The sequence below is a fragment of the Ixodes scapularis genome, unplaced genomic scaffold (genome assembly GCF_016920785.2).
Source record: "Ixodes scapularis isolate PalLabHiFi unplaced genomic scaffold, ASM1692078v2 PGA_scaffold1__304_contigs__length_218370807, whole genome shotgun sequence".
NCBI classification, from domain to species: Eukaryota; Metazoa; Arthropoda; class Arachnida; order Ixodida; family Ixodidae; genus Ixodes; species Ixodes scapularis.
The window spans coordinates 66774860-66800625 of NW_024609846.1; the positions used below are offsets into that span (position 1 = coordinate 66774860).

At 47.0% G+C, this 25766-nt stretch overlaps 1 protein-coding gene across 1 annotated transcript in view; it reads right to left on the reverse strand.

Moving 5' to 3' along the window:
• LOC121835742 overlaps positions 1 to 25766 on the reverse strand; it is a 77498-nt gene that overhangs the window by 29566 nt on the left and 22166 nt on the right. The window contains exons 2-3 of the mRNA XM_042290214.1: positions 17865 to 18013; positions 8595 to 8734 (exon numbers count right to left, since the gene is read on the reverse strand). Coding sequence (XP_042146148.1) covers positions 8595 to 8734; positions 17865 to 18013 — 289 coding nt within the window. The remainder of the gene's footprint in view (positions 1 to 8594; positions 8735 to 17864; positions 18014 to 25766) is intronic.

Genomic DNA, 25766 nt, shown 5'->3' on the forward strand with positions numbered 1-25766 from the left:
AGTAAAACAATGGTGTCTGGCGCGTTCGCGAAGGCAGCAGGTGCATTGTGCTTTGCACTTCCCTTAATGTGACATTTCGCCACTTACTGGGGCTGCCTCTACGAAAACTTCAGATATTAGTTTTTCCGAGTTCGCAGATTGTAGCGAGACGCCTGTTGTTCATCGTCGCCGTTGTCTCACGTTTTGCGTGCATATTGCTGCGGGGGCTGCGTTTGTTCGTCTCCTTCTTCCCCTTCGTTGTAGGGTTTGAGATCGCAGACATGCACAGGCCCGCTGACCTTTTTTGAGTCCTTCTCAGTCGGCTTGCACACGAGTGGTGAAAATACTTCGTGCACTCAGTATGGGCCCAACCACTTTGGTGCCAGTGAAGCAGAAAAGCCTTTGCTGGCGTCGCTCAGAACATGGTTTCGTCTGAGCACGAGATCGCCTACTTTGTAGCGGAGATCCTGGAGAGAGCGGTCGTACTGAGCTTTTTGTTTTGCTCGTGCTACCCCGAGATTGCGACGGGCCTCCGAGAAAGCTTTCGTCATCCGGGTTGTAGCGTGCGCGCATGTTCAGTCTGTTTCGACTGTGCGTCGCTCACCCCAGCGTTTGCCCCCAGGACGCGGTCCATTGGATTAGGCAATTCTCTCCCAAATGTGAGGAAGGCGCCTGTCGATCGATTGACAGTGGAACGGAGTGCGAATCCAATATCGGGAATGTATCCGTCCCAGTCGCGGTGCTTTTCGGCAAATGCTGCCAGCATGGGTTTGATGTTTCTGTTACATCGCTCCGTGATGTTCGCCTGTGGGTGGTAGGGTGGAGTTGTTCTGTGCTTGATGCCCAGCGCTTTGCAAGCGTCCACAAATACCTTCCCGACGAAGTAGCTTGCTCTATCTGTTAGAAGAGCTTCAGCGAACCCGAATCGGGTGAACACCTTCATGAGCTTTTCAGTGATTGCTCGGGCCGTCAGCTTTCGTAGTGGGAAAAGTTCTACCCATTTGCTGAAGTGGTCAGTGACAACCAATAGATACTGGTGTCCTTTGGGGCTCCTTGGTAAAGGCCCGACCTCGTCGCAAGCCGCCAAAGACCATGGTTCTTGGCTGTGGATCGGCTGCATTAGGCCCGGAGGTTTGCCGCCTCTTGGTTTGAAGCTTTGGCAAGTGTGGCACGTGCGGGCGTAGCGGAATACGTCCCTTTTCATGCCCGGCCAGGTTGCGATGTGGCATAACTTTGTGTAAGTCTTGGAGCCGCTCGCATGTCCGGCCAAGTGCGAGTCGTGATAGTAACGCATTACTACGCACCTCAGACTTTTTGGCACTACCACCCTGAACACATTATCTGTGTCCTTCTCAGATGGGATATACTTCAGCAGGAGCCCGTCGGCGTTCAGCCGATATTGTTCCAGCGTGTTAGTACCAGTACCAGATACATCCCGACACTCGGCGCTTACTGCAATACCAGCAGTCGTACGCCCGGCGGACGCGCCGCCCGACTCCATAGAGTCCGACTCACTCGAGAGTCCGTCGATCACCTTTCGACAAAACGGATCATTCTGCTGAGCTTTCAGTAGCTCTTCTTTGCTGAACACGATCGCTACTGCGCTCACTGCGTCTATGTGGTTCACGTTTTCGTCCGAGGAGGTCTGTTGTGTTGCCTCCATTTTGGACTGATTTTCGGCTTCGCGTGGCTTGGAGTTTGCCATTGGCTCGGCCTGGGTCCTCGCGGAAAGATTTGCACAGTCTAAGGGGGCTCGCGACAGTGCGTCGGCGACCACGTTTGCGCTGCCTTTCGTGTACCGCACGACATAGTCGTATTTCTGCAGTAGCAAGGCCCATCTCGCTAACCGTCCTGCGGGTTCGCGAAGTCTGGACAGCCATATTAGGCTCTGGCAATCTGTTTCGATCGTGAACGTGGTCGCGTCGACATAAATGTCGAAGCGCTTTAGGGCAAATACAATGGCCAAGCACTCTTGTTCACATGTGCTGTAGTTCACCTCAGCGGGTGTCAGCGAGCAGCTAGCAAAAGCTACCGGACCAAGCACTCCCTCGTGCTCTTGGAGCAGGACCGCTCCCAAGCCCAGTTTGCTCGCGTCCGTTTGGATCACGAAAGGCTTGTTCAAGTCGGGCAGCTTTAGTTCAGCTGTGTCCTCGAGCGCTTTAGAGGTGCAGCGAAATGCCGCCTCGTGCTCGGGACCCCAACTTCATCTCGCGGTCTTTCTCAGTAGCCGTGTTAGTGGCGCTTGGAGTGATGCGTAGTTCGGGATGAATCGGCGGTAAAAGTTTACCATTCCCAGATGGCGACGGAGCGAGTTTACGTCCGTCGGCGCCGGAAACTCCCGGAGAGCCTTTAGCTTCTCGGTGTTTGGCGTGATGCGCCCGCAATCGAGCGTGAACCCAAGCAAGTTGATGCGGGTTTCGGCTATTTGGGCCTTTTCTGGGTTTAAAGTGATATCCGCAGCCTTTAGCCTGTCGAACACATCCTTCAGATCTCGTAGATGATCTTCGAAGGTGTTGGAGTACACGACAATGTCGTCGAGATAGTCCATTGCATGTTTCCATTTGGCTTCTCCCAGTACTCGGTCAATCAAGCGTTGGAACGTCATTGGCGCTCCGCACAGACCAAAGGGCATTCTCGTGAATTCGAAAAGCTCGCGGTGACACACAAAGGCGGTTTTTGCCTCGTCACCTGCCTCCATTTGAACTTGAAGGTAGCCTCGGCTGGCGTCCAGGGTTGTGAAATACCGTGCGCTGCCGAGGTTGGAAAGGATCGAGTCAATGCTCGGAAGGGGATATGCGTCTTTCCGCGTTACGTCATTTAGACGGCGGTAGTCTACGCAGAGTCGTGAGCTGCCGTCCTTTTTTGGGACCAGCACAACGGGAAATACCCAGGGACTGTTTGACCGCCGGGCAACTCCGGTGTCGATCATTTCGTCCAAGGCGACATCGATGGCTTTTCGTTTAGCCAGACTGACGGGTCGTGCGTTTCGCCCCCGAGGAAGCGCATCGCCCGTGTCGATCCGGTGTCGCACTTCATTTATGCACCCGGGACGCTCCGTGAACATGGCGTCATAGCGTCGCAATAAGGTCGACAAACGTGCTTTTTCTTGCCTTGACCTGCAGCATGACTCAGTCAGCAGGGGGTGGGTGACCTCCGACGCTACGGCGCTTGTTTGCAACCGCGTCGGGGTACCTGTTCAGGGGTTGATACCCGGTTTTTGTGATTCTGTTGCCTTGTTTTGGCAGCTGCTGTCTGCCCCATTAACCAGTGTTTTTTCTGGCGTTGGGGGTTCGCAGAAGGGTTTCAGAGGTGCGAATGTGCCCTCTCGGTAGCCACCGCTACTCACGTCGATCACGATCCCTGTTTTGGCGAGAAAATCTCTGCCCAGGATGATCGGAACGGAAAGACTGGGGAGATGAACGAAGCGTTGCCGTCTTACTCGATTCTCCCATCTCGCAACTCACCGCACATTACCGCTTGAATAAGTGGTACCGCACGCGAGTCGAAAGGCCGTGTTGCCCTCCCTCATATGCACTGAGTTTTGTTGGAGGTGGTTCAACACTTCGTCTCCGAAAAGCGAGGCGCTGGCTCTTGCGTCCAACACTGCCTTGAACGTCCGACCCACAATCGTCAGGGCTATGAATGGCGCTAGCGTGCCGGTCGTAAAGCCTATTCTGTAGGCTGAGGGCAAAAGAGTCTCTTGCTCCGTGCCGTTTTGAGCCACCGGGTTGGTTATCGGCGGCTTTGCTCGTTTCCCGACTGTTGGGGACCGGGGTTCTGCCGTTCTGGGCATTGTCGAACCAGGTGGTTGGCGCTATTACAGCGAAAGCAACGTTGTTGAGGGACTTTTTTTGAGTCCTGTCGTGCGCTTTGATGTGCGCCGCGCCTTTCGTCCTGTGTGTTTGGACGCTTTGGCCGTGTTTCCTCCCGTGGCGTCGGTAACTCTGTGGTCCGATCTCGCCTGTTGAACTGCGGCGCAGTCTCTGCTGCCCGCCGTTCATAGGAGTACGGGTCGAGCGCACGATCTGATATGTCATACGTGTTTCGACTTCGATCGTCTGCGTAGTGGGCCGCTTCGTGTCTCCTGTTTTGGGACGCCGCGTCACCGTTCCACGCGCAGCGCGGCTCGAGTGCCGCTGATGCTGGGGGTGGGGGACGATATGCTCGTGCGGCAAGAATGTCTCCCTGAATCCGCCGAGCCTCCGAGGCCAGTTCGTTCAAGTCGCCAAAGCGACTGCCTCGAAGATACGCCGCAAAAGTCGGGTGCGCTTGTCTAATGACTCGCTCTACCCGCTCTGCATTGGGCGCTGAGGGTTCTGCTAGCTCAAAGAGCTCTTGCATCGCCCTAACGAACTCCAACAGTGACTCGTTTGGGTGTTGGATCCGTTGTTCGAGCTCTCGCCTCATCCTGCGTTCGTAGTCTGCAGGAAGGAATTCCTGGCGAAATGCCTTGCGGAACTGCTCGATTGACGACAGCTGGCTTCCGGTTAGACGGAGCCACCGCGCCGCTTGGTCCACCAACGAGATTGGCAAGATGCGTTCTCGTGGTCCGACATACCCATGGCCTGTTGGTACTTTTTCAGGTTTTCGAGGAAGTCTGTCGCACTCACTCGGTCTCCGTACCCTTGGTATGTCGGGATAGGGATTCTGACAGGTGGCCGTGTCGGCGGCGGAGGCCTAGCTGCTGTTTGCAGTGCGCCCGTCAGGCTTTCGATCACCCGAGCTGCGTTTTCTAGCAGGGGGTGATATCCGCCTAGCGTGTTTTCTCTGTGGTGAGAATCGCTCTCCGCATGTGCGGCTGGCGGATTGTTCCCTCTGTATGGGCCCGCCAAGTGGTTTGTTGCGCCTGTAGCAGCTGTGCTGTGTTGCGGCTCGTAGACGGCGCCAGTGTTATCTCCGTGCGGAGAAGCTGACCCCCAGTCTGAGGTTAAGAGGCCGAAGCTGTAAGAGGCTGCATTTGCCTGCTGTTGCGTCATTGTCTCTTGTCTCGTCGGAACCGTGTTGACTTCGAAAGTCGCGGGTGGGCTTGGCTCAGCGGTGAAGGCTGGCGCGCTCCGAGAAGGAGTGCCTCGGTTGCATTCCGGGCAGTGTGAGTCCTACCCATTAGGGAAGCTCGGCTGAAAGGACACTTGCTCAATGTGTCCGTGTGTGGCTGGCGTGGCCACAAAGCCGTTGAGTGGCATCGGGTTTTGGGCATTCGCCTCTCCCTCTGTCCACGAAGTTCTTGGCCGGAAATTGGCCTGGTTCGCTGTCATTGCGAGAGTGCTGCTTTGTTTGCAGTCGCCGGACAGGCCGCACGTTGGGGCGCCAGATGTGGGTTTCCCGTTTTATGGGGCACCACTTAGAAACACAGAAGGTTCCTTGGGTCCGGATAAAGACGTGTTTATTGACTCAAATGTCACACGCTTGCCCGAGGGCCAACAATGGTGGAAATGACGGCGCTGTCTCTTTTGACAGGATCGCCAGTTGGAGTCCGCGCTGCCGCTATTGACAGTATCACGGAGGGGGAGGATCAGATAAGGATATGAAGGCTCCGTCGAGCAGAGCCTCCCCCAGCGAGAGTCCCACCCGTTGGATTAGGGCCGTCTTATATAGCCTGCGGGAATGGACGCGCCCGGGGTGGGTCGGATGTAGGTGGCTCCCCGGAGGGGCGGACGCGTCCAAGTCACGATCCCGAGGGGTGTGCCTTAGGCAAATCGCTCGAGAAGGACGCGGGAAAGCCGTCCACCATGGAATACGGCTTCGGCCTCGCATCCGGGACGCGCCCCCACGTGGCGACGCCCCGCGGCCTGCCTGAGCTAGGCCTAGATAGGGATGCGGGGAGCACGTGGTTCCCACAAACACAAGCTAGAGTTCTCAAACTCGAACACATAGAACTCGACACATGGTAGGCAGCATTGTGTGTACGGCAGTGCACGAAATATTATTCGCCACGGTAAGTATGTATCTTTCATGGTGTCTGTACCTCCTGACATCGCAGTATTTCTGGTTGCACTCAAGCTTTCTTTTCCGAGAAGGCACAGCGGCACTCTCAGAATCTTGAAGTTGACGGGTGCCTTCCTCCATAATTTTCACGGCGGCGATGAAAACTGATTTTGCCGAAAAAAGTTCTCGGAGTGTTCCTCAGTGCTTGCTGCCAGATGGTTGCACAACAAACCACCAAACGGATGGAGGAAATAATCCAAATGTAGCCAAAGCCACTCAAAGTCGATGTTATCTCGGAAAAAAGATCATAATTGACCTTTAAATTTTCAGATATATACGGTGCCTAAAATTTCCCTCAAAATAGCTAGATTTCCCTTTTTCCCACGTTGACCTAAATATTACCTTAATCTGGGAAATTTCTCTCGGATTTGCAGCCCTGGAGCAATGACTCCAGATGTGAACTCCTTGTTTTAGAATGTGCATTGCTTGCTTAAAAAATTGTGCAGCGAGAGTTCTTAGCAGTGCTAGTGGCATGCTAAGGTGAGATGGTGCAGAATACAAAACAAGTCTGATTCGGTTATTTCGTGTTCCCTGTCCTTTGCTATATCTTTTGTGGTGCGGGCAGAGGAGCAATGTTATTTGCCACTTTTTTTTATTTAATTTCCTTTTTCTTTTAAGTCTCCTCTATATATTTTGTCTTTTTCTTACTTAGAGGAGCTGTGCAACAATTTCAGTGCTTTGCTTAAATAATTTGGGGGTTCGTGTCTCGACCTTTCTGAAGTAAGGAACAAAAAATGCCGTTGCTTGCATGTCCTAGTTTTTATTTTAAAAATTGACAATGATTTTAATTTTCGGCACCTCTCAACTCCTTCACCTTCTTGTGAGTCACGTGCGCTGTGACTTGTGAACCGGGGTGGTTGTGAGGGGCGGCTCACAACTGAGAGGCGGTTCGCAACTTTGAGAAGAGCATTCCTACGCACCACAAGGTAGTCCGCAAAATATTTTTTAATAATTGTTTTGTGCGTGAACATTGCACAATATTTCATATGTATACAGCTGAGAATGATTTGCAACTAAAGTAATAAAATATCTGAAGTTTATGTTTTTATTAAAATGTGCAAATTCATGTGGGTTGGTGAAAACACGTACAACTGTTGGCAACACGGCTGCAGCGCTCGGTTTTTCTGTGTGACTTTGTTCCCGTAATTGCCGAATCATGTGCTTCACTGCTTTCCCTCACCGAGTCCTTTCCAATCTTCCTTTCGCAAAGGCACGTTTGAGGGTCAGGCGCATGAAACCGTGATGAATGTCTATATTCAGATTTGGCAGGAGACTCCGGCCGTGTCGTACCGCGAACTTGTTAACCGAAGCAGTGTTGTAGGCGTTACCGAAAGAAAGTAAGGAAATACCTTACCCGTCACTTGAGCGTGAAATAACGCGTTACCGTCCTACGTTACTTCAAAATAAAAGGAACGCGTTACCGTTACCGTTACTGATAAAAAAAAACGCATATTAGGTTTGCGAAACTTTTTTCATTATGAATTAACAATCTTCACTGTTTTGACGTTACGGGTATGCATAGGCGCCATATCTTAAGAAATATGTTATGTCCATGCAGACACTGAACATAATTTCTTTATCTTTCTTATGGTTCCTCCTAAATGCTCACAAAAAACGCAAAGAGAAACGCAAAAACTCGAAAATTCACACGGCTTGGCACCCAGAAACAAACAAAAAAATTGTCTTTTTTTTTTAAATCTTGGGAAAAAGAAGTAACTTAACTCCGTTACCCATTACTCGAAATATGTAACGTGAATGCGTTAGCCGTTACTGTTCTGAAAAAGTAACGAGTATGTACACGCTACCGAAAAAAGATGTTACGCGTTACTTGTAGCGCTGTTACTTGTAACGGCTTTACAGTGCCGTAAAATTGACGGTGTACTGCAAATCTGGTTTACGGTTAATTTTAACACCTATGAATGTAGATTTCTACGGTCACCGTTTAAATTTTGTGTAAACGAGATTTACAGTGCACCATTATTTTCATGACGCAATAGAGGGGGAGCATCAGCTGCTGGTTTTTGACCGTGAACTTTACGGTCCATTTTTTACAGTCATAGTGGATGGTGTTTCGAACGAGATTTGCTTAACTGGACGGACAAAGATGCAGCTGTCCGTTATTTGTTTGAGAGCTTGCACCGCGCCTGAAATGACGCCTACCTTCAGGCAAATCTGAAGAATAGCCAATTGGAGGTCAAGCTCATTGCCGGACCCGTCGTCCCGCTTGTCAAAATGCTCTTGGTCGTCACCTCCACTGGGCGTTACAAAGATGAGCGAGCCTCCATAGATCGCCAATACCACACAGCGGGAACTTTCGGTAGGGTGCATGCCAGGCAATATCCGCTGACTCACTATTTGACCGTGAAAGTCATAAACTTCATCGGCACTAATCACACAGCTGGAGTAGTATCGTCGGTTCGCACGTTGTAAAACAGGCGTTGTATTGTTTCCATAAAGCGTCCCATCTTGTCGGTGCAATTAGTGGTGATACATCGTAATAATGTACATTGCTTACGTGTGTCTATTTTTAATATAAATCGCAACCTATGTTGTGAAGTGCAGACACTACATGTAATAAAAAAATAAAAACGTGGGGTAGAAGTTGAAAATGTAAAGGCCGCACTACTTACTTTTTTCGTTTGTGTCCGAAACGACGAACACGTCACAGATTCCGTAATCCGAATAGACGAGCCGATATGTAGTGGTCCCTGCCATCGAACAAACATAATAGACATATATTAGGGACGGCAATCGCTGCAGTCCCTGATAGCTTAAGAAAGGCAGGGTGTGGCTTATTCTGTTCAAGCTTCTCGCTTCCTCAACGCTATTGTCTGCTAATGCCGCGATCTGATTGGCTCAGGACAAATAATAAGTAGATACCTGGGTCGTGCCGCATCCTGAGTTTTTTAAAGATTTCACATACTATAAGCAAATAGTTAAAAGAAACACTACCTTAAACTTTTTTTTAGAAGTCGCATTTTTTAAATTTAAAATCAAATTCTTGATTGATTCCTGAATTAGAGAAAGGAGGCAGAGAAAAAAGCAACTGACACTCTGCTTGAGTAGCCTCTCCCCCCATAGCAGCAAGGGAAGAACAAACATAAATGTAAAAAGACTAACATTTGACGTATTCATTATAGCATGGGAAAGACATAATCTATATTGCTAAAAGAAAAAATTTAAACAAAAGGGAGAGAAAAAAGGAACGAAAAAGTATGTAAAAAATAACAACACGCGCAAAACGCATACAAGGGGATTATACTGAACATTCTTTTTCTTTTTTTTTTTTTTTTACATGGGAGTAACCATTAGACAAAAAAATGAACATATTTGTTTGGCGGACATACTGAAGATATTTATATCGAGTTCATAAAAACGATTCAAAAGATGGGGGAGGGTACATTTTAACATCTTATTCCCATAGTTTGTTCTTGAATGTGGCACTATCCATATCTCAGCATTACGAGTTGGATAATTTGCGTGTCTAAGTTCAAGGTGGGAAATTGATAGATACATATTCTCGTTCTGTCTTAAAGACCTTTTGTAGGAAAGTGCAAGTTTATAACTATAGTGATCTGGAATTTGTACTATATTAAATTTATAAAATAATGGCTTTGTTTGGTCTCATGAGCTTCTAAATATCCTGATGGATGCTGTCAAAAAGTTTCACTCATAACTAAAATAACTTTTTCAGCAAAAAAAAAAAAATATTTCCGACAAGCTGGCACCATCTAAAGGCCTGTCCAAAAAGGACACTACAAAAAGCGTTAGGCAACCCGACTCCTTGAAAAATCGGCAAAATTTAAGCGGGCGCTTCAATTTTGGCGATTCTTGAAGGAGTCGTGTCGTCTGACAAGTTTTGAGGCCAAGCCAACATCACGACTTTTCTCCTCGCCTCCTCCACTTTTCTTTGACGTCGGTGCTCTTAGATTTGACATCACACGCCACCTGCCACTGGTGTTCTCTCGCGGCTCGCTGACCTCGCTACCGCCATCGCTTCGGCCGGAAGGCCGAAGCGCGCGTTTCACTTCTCACATTAAAAGAGAACGAGACCTTCGCGTCGTTCCTTTTCCCGTTTTCGGGACTTGAAAGACGGCAGAGGTCTTGAAAATTGACCGACAGTCAAAAGCGCGTGTGAGTAGCTCTACGGACCCACGTGATGAGCCGATAACGGGCGCCAGAAAGGGCGCCTTAAAGGGCACGGGCGAGATTTAAACAAAAAACTCCCGCCCTTCCCCCCTCCCCGCCCCCCCTTCCCGCCCCCCCCCCCCCCCCCCCCGAAAAAAAAAAAAAATCCCGGAAGCGGGTTGTTGAACGATTTGTCGGAGTTGTGTCGCCTGAGGACTTTTGCAGTGTCCTGTTTGGACAGGCCTTATGGTGCAGCTTTCTGGCTTTCGAAGGCGTTTATCTAGATTTAATTTTAATACGAAATCATTAACTGTCCCATGGAGCGAAGCCGGCGTTGTCTGCGACCGCGGAAAACGGCATATAAATTTCGTCTGTAGCAGCGAAAAACGGCAACTAAATTCCGTCTGTAGCAGCGAAAACGTCGGCTAAATTCATATTGGCTGCGACGCGTTAAGGCCCGTTCACACTCTTGCGACCGAGTTAGACCGAGAGAGACCAGACCGGTTTTTAAGCCTCTTGCGATCTCTTAGGACCAGCTCCGCTGCATCGCATCCGGTCCTAAGAAGTCGCAAAAGGCTTAAAAACCGGTCTGGTCTCTCCCGGTCGAAGTCGATCGCAAGAGTGTAAACAGGCCTTTAAAGTTCTAAGGTGAAACATGCAGCATAACACCTGTGTCACGCGGCTATGAATATAAATTGCAGAAATAATACCACATTTATAGAAAATAAAAGTAAATGTGCCGTATGTGCCCAGAGAAGCCCTCTTGCTGGTTTTGCGGAGCACGCGCCGGTAAAAGGGAGAGGGTGGCGCGCGCTTGGCTGCCGCTTTTTCCTCCTTCTCGGGTCACGTGTCAGGCGTAGCGGGAAAGGGGGGGGGGGGGGAGTAGAGGGCAAGCGGGAAATTTCACCTATTTCTTCCTGCGCACAACTCTGTCACTTGCTCTACGTTCTGCATTCAGCCATGTCGCGCAACCCGGCCGGACTCTGCGGAGGACAGTGGGGCGCACTGGTTGTAGGAATGCGCTGCATGTACTAATGCTTTCGCATTCCTACACGTAAACAATATTAAGTGTCCTCCTGTAATGTTTTGCAATCAAATCTCGGTTCGGGAAACAATAAAAGTTCATGAGGACCTGATGTGTGTGGAGCCATTTTGGAAGTTTCTGTACTCAAATTTTGTAATGAACACGGCTGTAAGATTACTTTCAATATTTTCATTGCTTTAGTTATGGAAAGCTGCAGTTGATTAAACCTAATTCACGCAAAAATTATAAACCTTTGCACATTGACTGATTTTCTATTAAAAGTCGTGTAATTTCTGCAATTTACACTCAGAGCCGCGTGACAAGGGTGTTATGCTGTATGTTTCACCGTAGGAAGGGGTCCTCATCATTACCTTTTCTCATCGAGTTTTACTCAGGGGACACTGTGTTAGTTTATGTACATTTACGCAACTCTTTTATCGATAAAGTTATAAACTTAAAGTTTTACGTGTCATTTTTTTTTTTCTCAGCTATGAATCTGCCCCGCAACTTTCACGGAAGACTACAGGTACCTCCCCACACTTGCTTTCGAGCGCGGTGCGTTTAGAAGCGGCAAGCGGAAGCGTACCGATGCTAAGAGAGCTTATGCCAAGCTTGTACACACAGTTGCGTTGACACGCAGTCGACCGCAGTCAAGAGCCAATAAGAACGCGCTACTGTCGCTAGCGGCTCAACAATAACGAACTTCAAGGTAACGTGGCGGCGCCCGGCGACAGCGTGGAAGTGGTTGAGCTCAAGACAATCTCGCTGGCTTCCACGACATTCTGCCCGGCTTGAACCATCGCAGCCTTTGAAAAACTTTGTTCCGAGGCGCTCCTCACCGCTCCACGTACGAAGAAGTCGCTTCCGTGAACGGAGAACTGGATCCGCATCGTCGAGTGGCGCGAGCGAACGCGTGACCCTCCTCTCCTTTTTCGACTTCTGACTGGTCTATCGCAACACGCTCCCGCTAATGCTGCGTCGAAAGGTGACCCGGTCTCTACTCCCTTGCAGCGCGTTGCGAGGCACTGCGCGACGTCGGGCATCGGTCCGCAAGCAACCGCTTCCGGCTGTAGGGACGCCACTCTCCACTCAAACGCGCTTAAACGCGAATATCTCCTCGGCTGGTTCAGCCACTTTCGACTGCTTAAAGACCGTACCTCTAAAAAATCTCTTACGACGAGAATAGGGTGCCCTAATGCCAGCGCCCTCCCTGCGGAGGGTGACGACAATATGCGTCGTCTGCTCCTGCAGCCGACATTACGGCACCCACAACGAACGGCCGGCATGCATAGCGCGAGTCCATTAAAAAAAAAGAAAACGCACTTGTTTACAAACTTGTTTTCTGTGACTCTAAACGAAGTACTGCTGTTTCTGCTGAAATCTTTATGACATCAACGAACAAAGCTCAGAAAATGTTGCAGAAACGCACGCACAGGGTCGCTTGTGTAAAAAAATACAGGAAAGGTGTTATTTTTATCACTCGCCAGTTCGCGCTCAAACTTGATGTCCGATTGCACTTCATCGGTTTTTCGTTCAATGCTATCTAGGCAATACTTTGAGATGCATTATAACCTACGAAGCTGAAGCTAGCTTAATCGTTCTGTCATACATTGGGGATCAGCAAGGCGTTGGCCTTGGCAAACCCATTAAGCGTGTGGTTTCCTCGTGCCGCCTGTGTGGGGTGGGAGTAGGCCTATGTGTGCGGCAGGGGGCGCAAACATATACAGCATGTGTGTGTTGCGCTCGACTCGTTCAATGCTCTCTGATCTTTGCCGGCATTATCAAGCTTTGCTTGAATTTATTCCCAAAAGGTGGTGTGAGAATGTAAACATATGTGTAATCAAAAATACGCGGATGGAGACCACGTACGATAATGAAAAGTGCCCGAGATGTGAACATTTATATATATACATGCTAAAGCAAAAATGATGGAAAATTTTAATGTGGATTGAATTGCGGTGTGTCCACATTATTAGGAAAAAAAAATGCCGTGCTTTCCAGGCTCGATCGCTGACGAGAGGAGTAATGTAGTTATTTTTCGTTTGTTGTAATTATTCCGAGATTAAGCTAAGTGTGGATGATATTACTATTGATTAAGCGCTGAATAATTATTGCCATTACTTTGACTATTCTGAACAATAACTGACATGGGGTATAAATGCATAAATACGCTGAACTTTTGAATAAAGGAGGAACCTTTCAATTGCACGTAAAGTGTTCCCGTGGAAATGGACGTATAAGCACACTTATGCGATGACTCTGGTCGATTGTCAATACACCTCTTTCCCTTGACAAGGAGAAATAGTTCTTGCAGTTTGTGATCTAATGTCTTCGTGGTGGATATTGCGGGATGTATGGATACGATCCATAGGCGAGAAATAACGTATTTACAGGATTTGTTGCTCACGTAGAACGCGAGTAGAGTGCTGCAGTCTTTTGCTTTGATCTCATGATAGAACGGATTCTCGTTCATAGGAATCCATGAGTAATTAAGTCTACATTTGTAAATATGCGCGGCAACATTAAAGTTTTTACTGGGAGATGAATAAGAATCTTATGTGCTATTAGTGAAACTAGGTTGTTGGTGCTTATGTTTTTGGACCAGTCATGGGCACGTTACTCCTGAAATCTAATAGTGTTACACAGTTACAGTTACTTAGAGGAAAAAAGTAAGTAACAGGTAGTTAAAAAATTGAAAGAGTAACTCGGTACAATTACATTTATTTCGCTAAAGTAACGCCGTTATTTCGGAGTTACTTTTCAAAAATATTAGAAAGCATTCACAATTAACCTGTCTTAATATGCCTTTAAATTTGTTTATATGCTTCTTAAGACATTTCGTTTTCACAATATAGACTTTGATATTTTAAGAAACTAATATTTTTTCAGTAATCAATAATAGCATTATTTGGTTCTTCCTATTTAAATTTTTACCATGAATAGCTCCCTGATCAAAACCTTAACTTCAGACAGTATTAGGGTAAACTTACTATATGATAAAGGATTTATTGTATCTTCTTTGGCAAAATTAGAGGAGACTTTTTGGTTTTTTTAGATGTTAAGCCATATATTTGCTGATGATCCACGAAGAACTTTAAAATAAGCGCGAGAACTATAACGTATAGACGAATATAAAAGCACGCGTCTAGGTCTCAGTACATCTAATCATGGTGCGAGTTTACAATCGGTCAGTTCTAATTTAGGATTTTTTTGGTGAAAAGAACTGGTATAGAAGCAATAAAAATCAGTGCAAATGTGAAGTCAACAATAATATAAGTTGAACCTTGCAATCAGCTTTGTAGATGTCTTCTTATGCCACACCAATTCACTTGTTGGTTAACTTGTTTTCTACTGCGTGAGCACAGTCCTTCATGAAACCAGAAGCATATCTTAAATAAATGGAGAGCGATGTTGCGGCAACAATCCTTTGTCAAACCCGTTGAACACGGCAGCAGTTCAAAAGAAGATCTGATCGAGGTACAAATGACCACTGCGCATAGAATCCTAAACGGCTGTTACGATCTTTTCTCCGCCCCTTCATAACCAGATGAGACACGTTTGCACTCCTCCATCTCACCACCCCGACTAGAAGACACCACCCGGAATGCCCACGACGTGAATATCTATAAATCAACTGATGCCAAGCGTCCCTAATCACGGCTAAGGTCTGCCTTTCGAGTTCAAGGAAGCACGCCAACAAGCAGAACGACACACACGTTTGAGGGAATACTCTTTGTCAAGTGAGAGGACGCAGGAACCAGAGCAATGGGCACAACAAGTGGGTAACGGGAGGCAAGGCCGGTAATTCGGTTGCAAAAAGAGGGAAGGGAGACCAAATGGGCCTAAAGTCTAAATCCCCCAAGAGTGCACTGGGAGTTGGAGGCAAAACGACGAGGTTCGGAAAATCGGTTGTGCCGTAAGCCTGCGGGCGTTCGAGGCGACAATCACCAAAGACTGTCCTTCGCGAAGAAAAGAGAAGCGCTTTAGAGATGCCCCGCATTGTTTCATCTACGTGCGCTGTAGGCCATGTACCATACACATCGGGTACGGACACAAACGTCGACATCCTTCAGTTCGCGGGAGCAGCTTGGCAAAGCAGCGTCACCCAAAATATAGTTCGATTTCATTTTTCTTTTTTTTCCTCGTGGTACACATGGCTTCAGCAGCAGTTTTTCCTAAAAACGAAACAAGTTACCGGTAACGCATTACTATAGTTACTGCCCAATACTGATTTATACTAATGTTAAAAATGCGAAAGCATTAACTGTCCCATGGAGCGAAGCCGGCGTTATCTGATGTTTGTAGCAGCGAAAAACGGCACCTGAATACCCACTGGATGAACGAAACGGCACGTAAATTCCCATTGGCTGAGCAAAACGGCACAGAAATTTATATTAGCGGCAAAGCTTAAGCGCCTAAGAAAAAATAAAACAAAGAAAAGCACTGCAACGTCGTCACGGAACCCGTGGAACCGGCGGGGGTTGCCGCGCCTGTGCAGTGGGGGAGCGTATGTCTCCGCCGGAGCGCAGTGTGAAGAAGGGAGACGTGGCACGTTGCTTGTAGAAATACGCTGCGTGTATGAATGCTTGCGCATTCCTACACGTTCATACTACAATCCTAGCTGTATTAAGGTAATTCTAATATTGAATCAAGCATAAATATATATTTTGTTCTTAGGCAGCTTGAGCTTAATGAGAGATGTGGATTAGTTGATTGCAAATATTAAGTAAGTTTAGTACCCCTGCCAAACGGAAAAGTTAATATATCTTCAATAAATGATATTATAGGATTGAATCACCTCGCGATCCTGAGTGAAGATACGAAAATAGCAAGCTGATTTGCCAAGCCTATAAAATTACTCAATGAAAATTATATTAATTTTGCAATGTGACCTGTGTATAATGATATAATTTAGTGCCTGTATGCGTTTACATCGCTTACATTATTGTAAGTGACACCTGTCTAGCCGTGCTCGCGTTGACTACGTCTACATGATTTATATCTGTGATCTGTTTTGCTGATCACTGCTTTTCTCTCCATTTTGTCAAAGAATTTTTGTATAAAATACGCATTCCTGCAGCAATAATTACGTGACTCAAAGTTTTCCACTTAATAAAATAACATTTTTTTTTTGTAGACGTCTTATACGCATACCTCGTGCTATTCCTTACGGATTATTATGCAGTGTAATATTTTGCCCATGTAATAAAGTGTTTTCTAGACCAGTTGCTCTGTGCAGTTTTTGTTTTAGTTAATAAGTCACGCTTGTATTGTTACGAAAATCCACGGACGTTGCCTTCGCTTCGGCGCTTCGGCGCGCGCCCTCGATGGCCTTCCTTTGCGACGTCACGAAAAGAGCGCTACGGCCTTAGCTTCTATGGGGTGTTGGTCGGCGCCGAGGCCCGGGGTGTCGGCGACTCGTGCCAGTTGACAGCTCATGCAAGCGCCGACCTGTCGCTTTTAATTTTGTTTTTGGAACAAAAGAAAGATAAAAAAATGAAGATAGAAAATAAATTGCATTCTATTTCTATGATGCGCCGAAGGCGTTTTATAGAAATGACTATTATATGAAAAAGTTTTCTATTTTACTTTTTACTTGAATGAGAGCGCTCCACCACCGAAGCGCCGCTGTCGGTAGCGACGCTATTGACAACGCCGCCGATGGCGGCGACGCTAGTGTGAACGCCGCGAAACTCGGACTTGGACCGTGGGTCGGTAAAGCCCCGACTCCTAATGCCACTCCAGGGGCATTAGGGGTCGGCAGGAGAGCGCGCATCGAGGAAACCTGGTGCCGTATTTCCGGTAGCTGTAGAACATTTACGGTTTTCGGTGTTTTTCCTTTTCTTTTTCGTACATCATTCTTTCTTTCTTGGATTGAAAAACTTTTGACAATGATATAAAATATCATTTCTGATACACAGTACGCACATTTGATGTTGCAGATGCCGCAAAACCTTCGATCGAGTGAAATTCAGTTCCCAGGATTACCTCATAGATGGCGCCATCGTGCCAGTGTGTTCGCTGGTCGCAAGATATTACAAAAACTCGGTCCTAAGCAGACGCATGTGTGTGAACGGGACCTTACACGGAACGTAAGACCGCAATAGATACCGTGCTGTGTAAATCTACACTCTCAGAAGAAAAGTGTATATTCTTATACCCCTTGTCAGATATACGACACCCGAAAACTTCATTTCGACGTAGAGCGCGCTAACGTCGAGCCGTCGTTCCCAACTTTAACAGGCGGCTTGATAGCCGAGTGGTACAACCTATTGAAATACCTAATGTACGTGTTATTGATGACAAAAAAGTTATCGCGGTTTTCTTGGTATTACTGCAAAACCTCAGTGTTTCTTTTCTGTTGTCTTCGATACGTACTTTAGCTGTTTAATGTAGTATACCTCACCGTTCTCAAGCACATCGTGAAATTTGAGATCGTCTGTTCGAAGTCAGCGCTCTGCGTCTAAATGAAGTTTTGGGGTGTCGTATATAGGGCAAGGGGTGTAAGAATATACCGTTTGTTTCTTAGAATGTACGGTAGGATATCTAGATTTTATATAAATTAAGAAATGCCGGCTTACTTGTGTCAGGTCCATACGCATTCCTTATTTGGATTTTTTCGGCGGCTGTGCTGTCGTCTGAACGAGCCACCGTGACACGCACAGTCTTTGGGGTCCTAAATTATGAAGTCAGTTCCTTGTAATCGGGCGAAACAAAGAAGGGTAGCCAAGGGCAAGTGTATACATACAATGATTTATCCGAAGGCTTCAAGTACTTCACTCTGCTTTCCATGACCTTGATTGGTCTTTTGGAGACACATTTCGCGGTGTTTCCAAGCGCAGGATCACTACTGAAGGAGCGGAACATGAGGTAAAAAGTGCCAGGCTGAGTCACAGTCTGCAAAAAAAGATATTGAAAACAATTAGTGACTTGAGCTGGCGGTGCGCTACTTGTACTTCCTCCAGCACTCTAAATATTCTGCAGCGTCTGCTCTTCCGCAGAGCACTTAGGAGAGCCATCGCTGCAATCTATGAATGACAGAACTGATCATATGTTCAAATCTAAAAAAAAAAAAGAAGAAAACTGACTGCGCTGTGGCACTGAGCACAACGCTTCACCTGTCCAAATGCCACAACTCCAACCGTTTTTTTTTTCTTAAAGCTTGAAATGCTTTTTTTTAGCGCTACCTGCCATTCCTAAAATGTGTCTGTTCGTCCGTCCGTCCGTCTGTGCATTTTCCGCCAAGTCTAGCGGGAAAGGTTTCGTTATTACTTGACGTCACGTGGCCTATACTCTTTGGGGAGATCGACGGCAACACACCTATCCGTCAACTAGGTTTACCCGCTAAATTTAGCGCGAAAATCAACGCATTGTAGCAAAAACATCAGTTCAGTTTCACCTCCTAAATTTAGCTGAGAATTGACGTCACGTGACCTGTACACCAGTTGCAGCTGTTGATAAATAGAGCGGGAAAATTCACACCCTGTGACTTAGACACCAATCCAGTTTCCCCGCTAAATTTGCAGGGAAAATATAGTCATGTGACACACCGATTCCCTCACAAACTCCGTATACACATCATGAATAGACCGATCTCACTAAGCGTTCAGCGCATGCGTGACGCCGCCATAACTTTAGTTCACAGGAGGCAGACGGCAGTGCATACGAGGGCTCGTGCCATCTTGTGCTCCAGACGCGCAGAGCCCTAGCGGGGTTGTCGCAAGTGCAGAAAGACTAAAGTTCCCACGATGCTTGGCGGAAGCGGTGGCGTTGTCCAAACGTGTGGTGAGATCGGACTATTATAGGACCTTAAATATAAAGGTCGCTGCCTATTAAAAAATAAAATGTTTCTCATGACGGTATATGTAATCTTGAGCTTCAGAGACATGGGCGAAACGCGCCCCGCCACTGGACTCGGACGTCTGCATCGCCGTCCGGCGTTGACCATAGCAAGAGTTTGGCGCCATATTGTTTTACGAAAAGCGAGTTGCGCCTTGTAATTTCACAATGGTAAATCTACGTGTGAAATATACCGTTGACGACAAGTTTAGGTTGCTAACTGCAGGCGCCGATTTTTACAGCTTATTTCAGGTTGAGCCTCCGCATTTTAGGCACCCTATATATTGCGAGTCATAAATGCACAACCAGGACCACTCTAACATTTTTACTTTAAATTTTTCACTTAATATCTCATAATTCTTTTTAAGATATAGAATTTTTTTTCCAATATTGTTCACACGGGGGGTACCGTCTGTATATAATTTGTTGGTCTAGTAGTTCATAAAGAAAGTTTTTACAGCGCTTCAAATATGCCCCAAGGTCAAAAGTTTCGAAACTTCAACGTGCGAATAAAAACACTCATCTTTGAATTAAAAAAAAAAAAACATAAAAAATAGGTGCAACATTTTAAACCACACTGTCGTGTTTTTAAATGAAAGACATGCTGCACTATTATGTGTCCGTCTGAAATATAGCGTTTCGAAACGGACACATTTGGCTACAATGAAATTTTACCCAGTATTGATATCGATATTGTACCTTTTTTAAGCTTTACTGTTCACATTTTTCTGATATATTTTCCTCAAAATGACAAATCATCTATATATAAATTGAAGCTTTAGTTTATGAATTAAACTATTTAGAGCGCTTCAAACATGTCTCAAGGTAAAAAGTTCCGCAACTTCAACGTGCATTAGGAAAACATCTTTCTTTTCGTTTTTTTTTTTGTAGGCGAAGCATTTTACACAATATCACTACGTTTCCATAAAAGAGACGTGTTGCGTTATTTTATTTCCTTCTAAAATATAGCGCTTCGTAAAGCACACATTTGGCTACTTATATATTTCGACTTCATATTTGTGTTCTTTATTTTATTTCGTGGTGTTTCAATATATAGCATTGGATTTTTCCTTCTATTAATCACATAAGTACCTGTCATCTGCATATAAGTTGTTGCTCTAGATTAAATGCAAAAATATAATGATCGAAAGACAGTAAATCAACACATTGCAGAACGATAGAAGTCACGCGAAGCATTTTACGACTTTCTGAAAAACCGCACAAATTTGACGGGTTTTTAGGTTTCGGTTTGCAATCGGAGCGCATCTCGGCCTTTACGGCACTGCGCCCCTTGGAAAAATTGTGCAACCAGTCTCTACTGCGTTGCGATAGGACAGCGCAACGCAGCAGTGTGCGCTGTCCTCGAGCAACTGCGTTGCAACTGATTAGCAGTGTGCCTACTAATCAGTTGCAAGGTTATGTTCGTTTGTGGCATGACCTTGAATCCAGTATACCTTAAAGGGGCACTAGAGTGGATACATAGATCGTCCATTTATTGTCATAACCCAATCTATAAGCTCGTCACATAAAGCCCGAAATCGCATTCAAGAGCGCCAAATTTCCATAATAAAAGCGCAAACAAAATCGTACCACGCTCCTCTTTCTGCACCATGGTGCAGAACACGAGGGAGCGCCACCAGACGGGAAGGCAGCAGGGTAGAGCACGCGACAGCCAATCACGAGTGACGGTTTCCCGGCGGACTGCTTTTTCGAACGCGCGTGTATTCTGAAATTCAGTCCGCCCGAAAGCCGTCACCCGTGATTGGCTCTCGCGTGCCCCTCCCTGTTGTCGTCCCTTTTGGTGGCACCCCCTGGTGTTCTGCGCCACGGCGCAGAAAGGTGGGCGTCAAACGAACTTTGATTGAATCTTTAACGCGGAAATCAACAGCCCTTGAATGTAATCCCGTTTTTTAGGGTGCTTAAAACCAAAAGGTTGAGTTATGACGGTAAATAGAGGTTATCCGAATCCACTTGAGTCCACCTATAATGCAGGTCGACGTATTACGGTGAAAGGTGTGTATCGTCTGACACAGTTCTATCGCTTTAGAAACCTTTTTGAGCTCTTGAATTGCCGTTAAAGAGTCTGCAAAAATGGGAAGATTGCGGATGGTCGGCAGCTTGGTGGTTGCTGCTTTTATAGTGATGTGTATGGCCTGTAGTTCCATGACAAGAGGGTCGGCTATCTCAGATGCATATCGCTAACGCCCCTTAGTCCAAGTACGTCAAAGGAGCTGATGAGGAAGGAAAATCGGCTGCCGTCTGGGAAGATCGCTGCATCCGTATAAACTTGACAGTGGTTGTCGTGCTGTGTTTCTGGGCAGGGACCTTATAAGCCTCCCTGATCGCGACGTCGTAACTTGATCGGTTTTTTGGTGGTATTGTGGGTGAATTTCCAGGGGGGTATTGGTTCCGAGCGTACGTCCAGCGGGGGGCCACGTTAAAAATGCGCATGTAGCGCAGATACCGCTGATACAAACTGCTGTTCCCTTGCCTGTTCTTGTTGAGAGATGAGTTTCATGATAGTGTTCAGCCTCGTGTGTTTTTGTAGGATTGAAATTGGAGTAACGCGAGGCAACGTCGTTATGGCGCGCATTTGATCACGATTCCTGGTTTCAAATTGCGACCACTGTGCCGCCGTGAGTCGATGTAACTGCGCCTGGTATATAATTCGCGGTTGCAAGATGGCACGCACCAGCCGTCGAGCAATGTCTGTACGAGCACCACCAGCTTTCGGCGCTATGCGTCGAATGAGATGGGGTGGTGGCAGATCTTTGCTTAATCTTTCGGAGCCTTTGGGTTTGAATATGCAGGCGCAGTATCCGGATATCCGTAGTTTCAGGTATTTTTTTAGTACCCAGCTTGAGTTGAAGGGGGGGGCCTGGGTGAATTTCTTACGTCCCACCTTGTTTGCTACCACAACGTTGTTGGATTTTTGCGAAGAAATTTACAGCCCGGATTGTTGTGAATAGCTCTGAAAAGTATAGGGCTTGTTAGAGCAGCTTGGCTTGCCCAGAGAGGGCCTTGTGACTAGTCCATAAAGTGTCCACAGCATAAACGAGAAATTCGACGTCCGGAACCCGATGGAGTTGCCATGCTAGAGGTATCAGTGCAATGTTAAAAAGAAGCGGAGACAAGACGGTGCCTTTTGGGGACTCCCCTAATCGATGTAAAACATCTTTCTCATTGTCCATCCAGCCTTATAGCAAAGGTTTGATTCTGAAGGAAAGAGTATACAGATCGTTTGATGCGCGTAAGAAGCCCCAGCTCTAGGCGGAGCGCAAGTTTGTCTGCTTCTTTTGTAGGGGTTGTGGTGAAGTCAGAACGCCAAGCTCTGATTGGCTTTGATTGAAGAATAGCTGGTACACCTTAAGGCAGGTTTCTTTGAGGTCTACCCACTATACTTCAATCAGAGCCTAACAGAGCTCGGCGTCTTTCTGATGGAACCGCAACTTCTGCGCAAGGAGGTCACGACTTGCTCTCCGGATAAGGTTGGTCATTATGATTCTGTGGTTAATATTGTCATACGCTTTGGCAATGTCTAAAGCTACCATCGTGCATTCAACTTGACCTGTATGATGTCGTCCACCAGAACTGACAGGCCCTTCTCAGTACCCTATTACGGTTGAAAGCTGATTTGCACGGGGTGATACTTACCGTAGCTTTTGAGCCACCAGGACACTCGTGTGGCCAGCATCCTCTCTACAAGCTTGCAAATCATTGGTGTAAGCGAAATTAAATCGCAAATCTTGGAGATTGTTGGGTGTCTTTTCTGTCTTCCAGATAGGGCCACAAAAGAATGTTTCCAGTCAGAGGGGATGTCTCCTGTCTCCCATAGTTGGTTGATGGCCTGCAGGAGTGTGTCAAGAACCAGACCTTCCAGGTTTCGAAACACCTCACGTAGAGACACCATTGTGACCGGGGGTCATGCGTTTCTTTGCAGTTTCAATCGCCGCAATACGTTAAGCCACACTAAAAGACCTAGATATGTGTGCCTGGGAGTTGGAGTCAGACTCATAAATATCGAGGCACTGTATGGGTGAAGCCTGATCGTGTTTGGGAAAGAGTGTTTGAGCTGCATAGGTTGCAAAATATTTCGGTGTGCTTTGCAGTGCAAGACGAACACACCCACCTAAGTCGGGCTGTTTCCCCCCTAGCTTTATGGAGTGACACGTGCATCAGAGAGCTTTGTTTCTAGTACCGGTCTCAAGGCAATCACACCACTCAACCCAACTTTTGCCTGGAAAGCTGTTTCTCGTGCCGACGCGCTTCGGCCACGAAATGGTTCAAACGGGGTCGACCACCAGGCATAGTTGCGTTCCTACACGCAGCCAATTCTGCCTGTTGGCACTTTGCCCAGAGCTGTAGAGGGGTAAGTTCTGTTAGTGGTTGGTCTTCACCCACCGTCGAAGTGACGTTCGAATCCCGAAGGAGCTGTTGCAGAGCTGGAAGGAGCTCCGTAGGATCGGGAGGGATCATCGTGGCCGATACTTCCCGAAGCTTATCCCAGGGTGTGACCGCCACCCGACACCCGATTTTCTTAAGGCAAGTACAGTGAAAGCCGATTTTTAGTGGCATGAGGAAACTGCCCTATCTGTCTGGTTGCGTGAGCCATTGCGGCACTCGAGGGCCAATCCACTACATGAGGTCGGGGGCATGCGTCATAGCGGCCGTCGACGCAATGCCGGTGGATATTCCCTGATGGTTGAGTAGTGTAAATGCTGCGTCTATCATGGTATTTCTAACTTGATCCCCTCTTCGGGTGTTGTACTGGTTATCCCTATTCCTTGTGGGGAGCATTAAAGTGTCCGCCCTACTGAAAAAAACCATATGAATTTTCCATACGGGTCTTCATATAGCGTTATGGGATACGGGTCATACGGTTGGTACGGGTCATACGGTTGGTACGGGTCATATGGTTGGTACGGGTCATATGGTTCGTATGGGTCATATGGTTCATACGGTTGGTACGGGTCGTATGGTTCGTACGGGTCATATGGTTCATACGGTTGGTATGGGTCATATGGTTGATACGGGTTGGTACGGTTTGTATGGTCCATATGGTTTGTATGGCCTATGGTTGTTATGGATGATATTGTTCATGCAGTTTAAATCGTTGATATGATCTATAGGCCAACGCACTATTTACCAACAAGCTTTCACGAGGTGTGAACAAATTCAGTTTCTACACGAGGTGCAAGCACTGCGTGTGCACAAGAACGACATTCACGTGACGTAAAGCGTCTGCACATGCGCCCTAACAGTAGCAGCGCCATCGTAGCAACATGACGTCAGAGCCGCGTATTGGTGTATATCGATCGTATTAACCACATGGTTCACTCATCAGTGAAACATGAAGTTCAGCAGGGAAACACTTTCCTTTTAAAACCTATGCAAGATAGCAGAAAGTGCATGCACAGAGAAATGCTCGAACTTCGAGAAATTGTGAACATGCATTCCACCCGCAGGCTCGTTTATTTGTCCTCCAGTCTCAGACTTTGAAGTAGCTCGTGCATGCTAATGAGGCAATTCTTTGAGGCGAGCTGCATCTGCTTTCCCACTTGGTCACAGGCTGACGCACCTCCGACGGGCATCTGAAAGTAATGTAAACAAAACCGACAGTCACATTACATGTTCTCGTAAAATAGTTTGTACAATATCTATCTAGTCAGTAAACCCTTTTCAAAAGTCTATCAAGCAACAATGGCTGTCAGTACTGCTTGCTCACGAAGTGCGTGACTGGATCTGAGTTCTCGCTGAACGCTGACGCAGGGCTCGCTTTCAGTATATGCTCAGAGTATGAGAGCAAGCAATGGCGGACAGGCGTTCGCACTGACGTTGGAAAAGGGTCTATTGACTTAAATTTTATGACTGACCTAATATTTAAAATCATCTACCTTCTGCAACTTTCACATTTTGAAAACAATCACAAACATTTATCAAGGCAATACATCACCGCATGACGGAAAATACATAACATACAACTTTCGTCAACTTACATAGCATAGAACTTTCGTCACCACGGGACGTCTCTGCAGTCTCCCGGGACGCAGAACTCCCACGTGGTCACACCCCGGTCCAAGCATCCCTCTCGTCCCGTCTCCCAGAAGAACGCGGGAACAGGCAGCTGTCCCGATCATACGCCGAGACCCAAACGTCTCCACTTGTCTCCATTGTTCGTTAGCACCCGGTCCGAAGGCTGAGGAAGCGGGCCTCTGTTTCTCAGCGGGGTGTCAGGGGGGTCAGCTCCCGCTGTGCCGGGTGGCCCGCTCGGCGTCGCTCGGAAGCTGCACCCCACCCACGCCGCGTCGGTCAGCATGTTCGGCGGCGCCAGAATGCCGAGCCCGAGACTCTGGTCAGTCGATGGGAGGTCGATGGCGCTGCCAGGAAGCCGAACCTGCTCTCTGGGTGGCCGATCATAACAGAATGCATCCACCAGGTGCACATTGAAAGTCGTTTATTTAGCTCTAAAAGTAGTTTTCTTGTGCTTTGCAACGGAAGACTGGTGATTTTGAGGTTAGGGTGCAACATGCAACACATTAAAGCTAGAAAATGAGCGCTGAAATTTCGTTTCCCTACACCTTTAATGGAAGTGTAGCCACATAATCTTAGTATAGTATAATTAATAAATTATTCTATGCATGGACAGGAACGTTTAGTTAAGTAAGTCATCCCTGCAGTCCATTAAGCACAACATTTTAGTTTAGACTAGACAAATGTAAGCCAGAAACACTCAAATCCTGGAATTCATAAGGAAATAACTTTATTTGTGCTTACTGCAGACTTATTTTTCGCGGGCTCCATATTTCGCAAT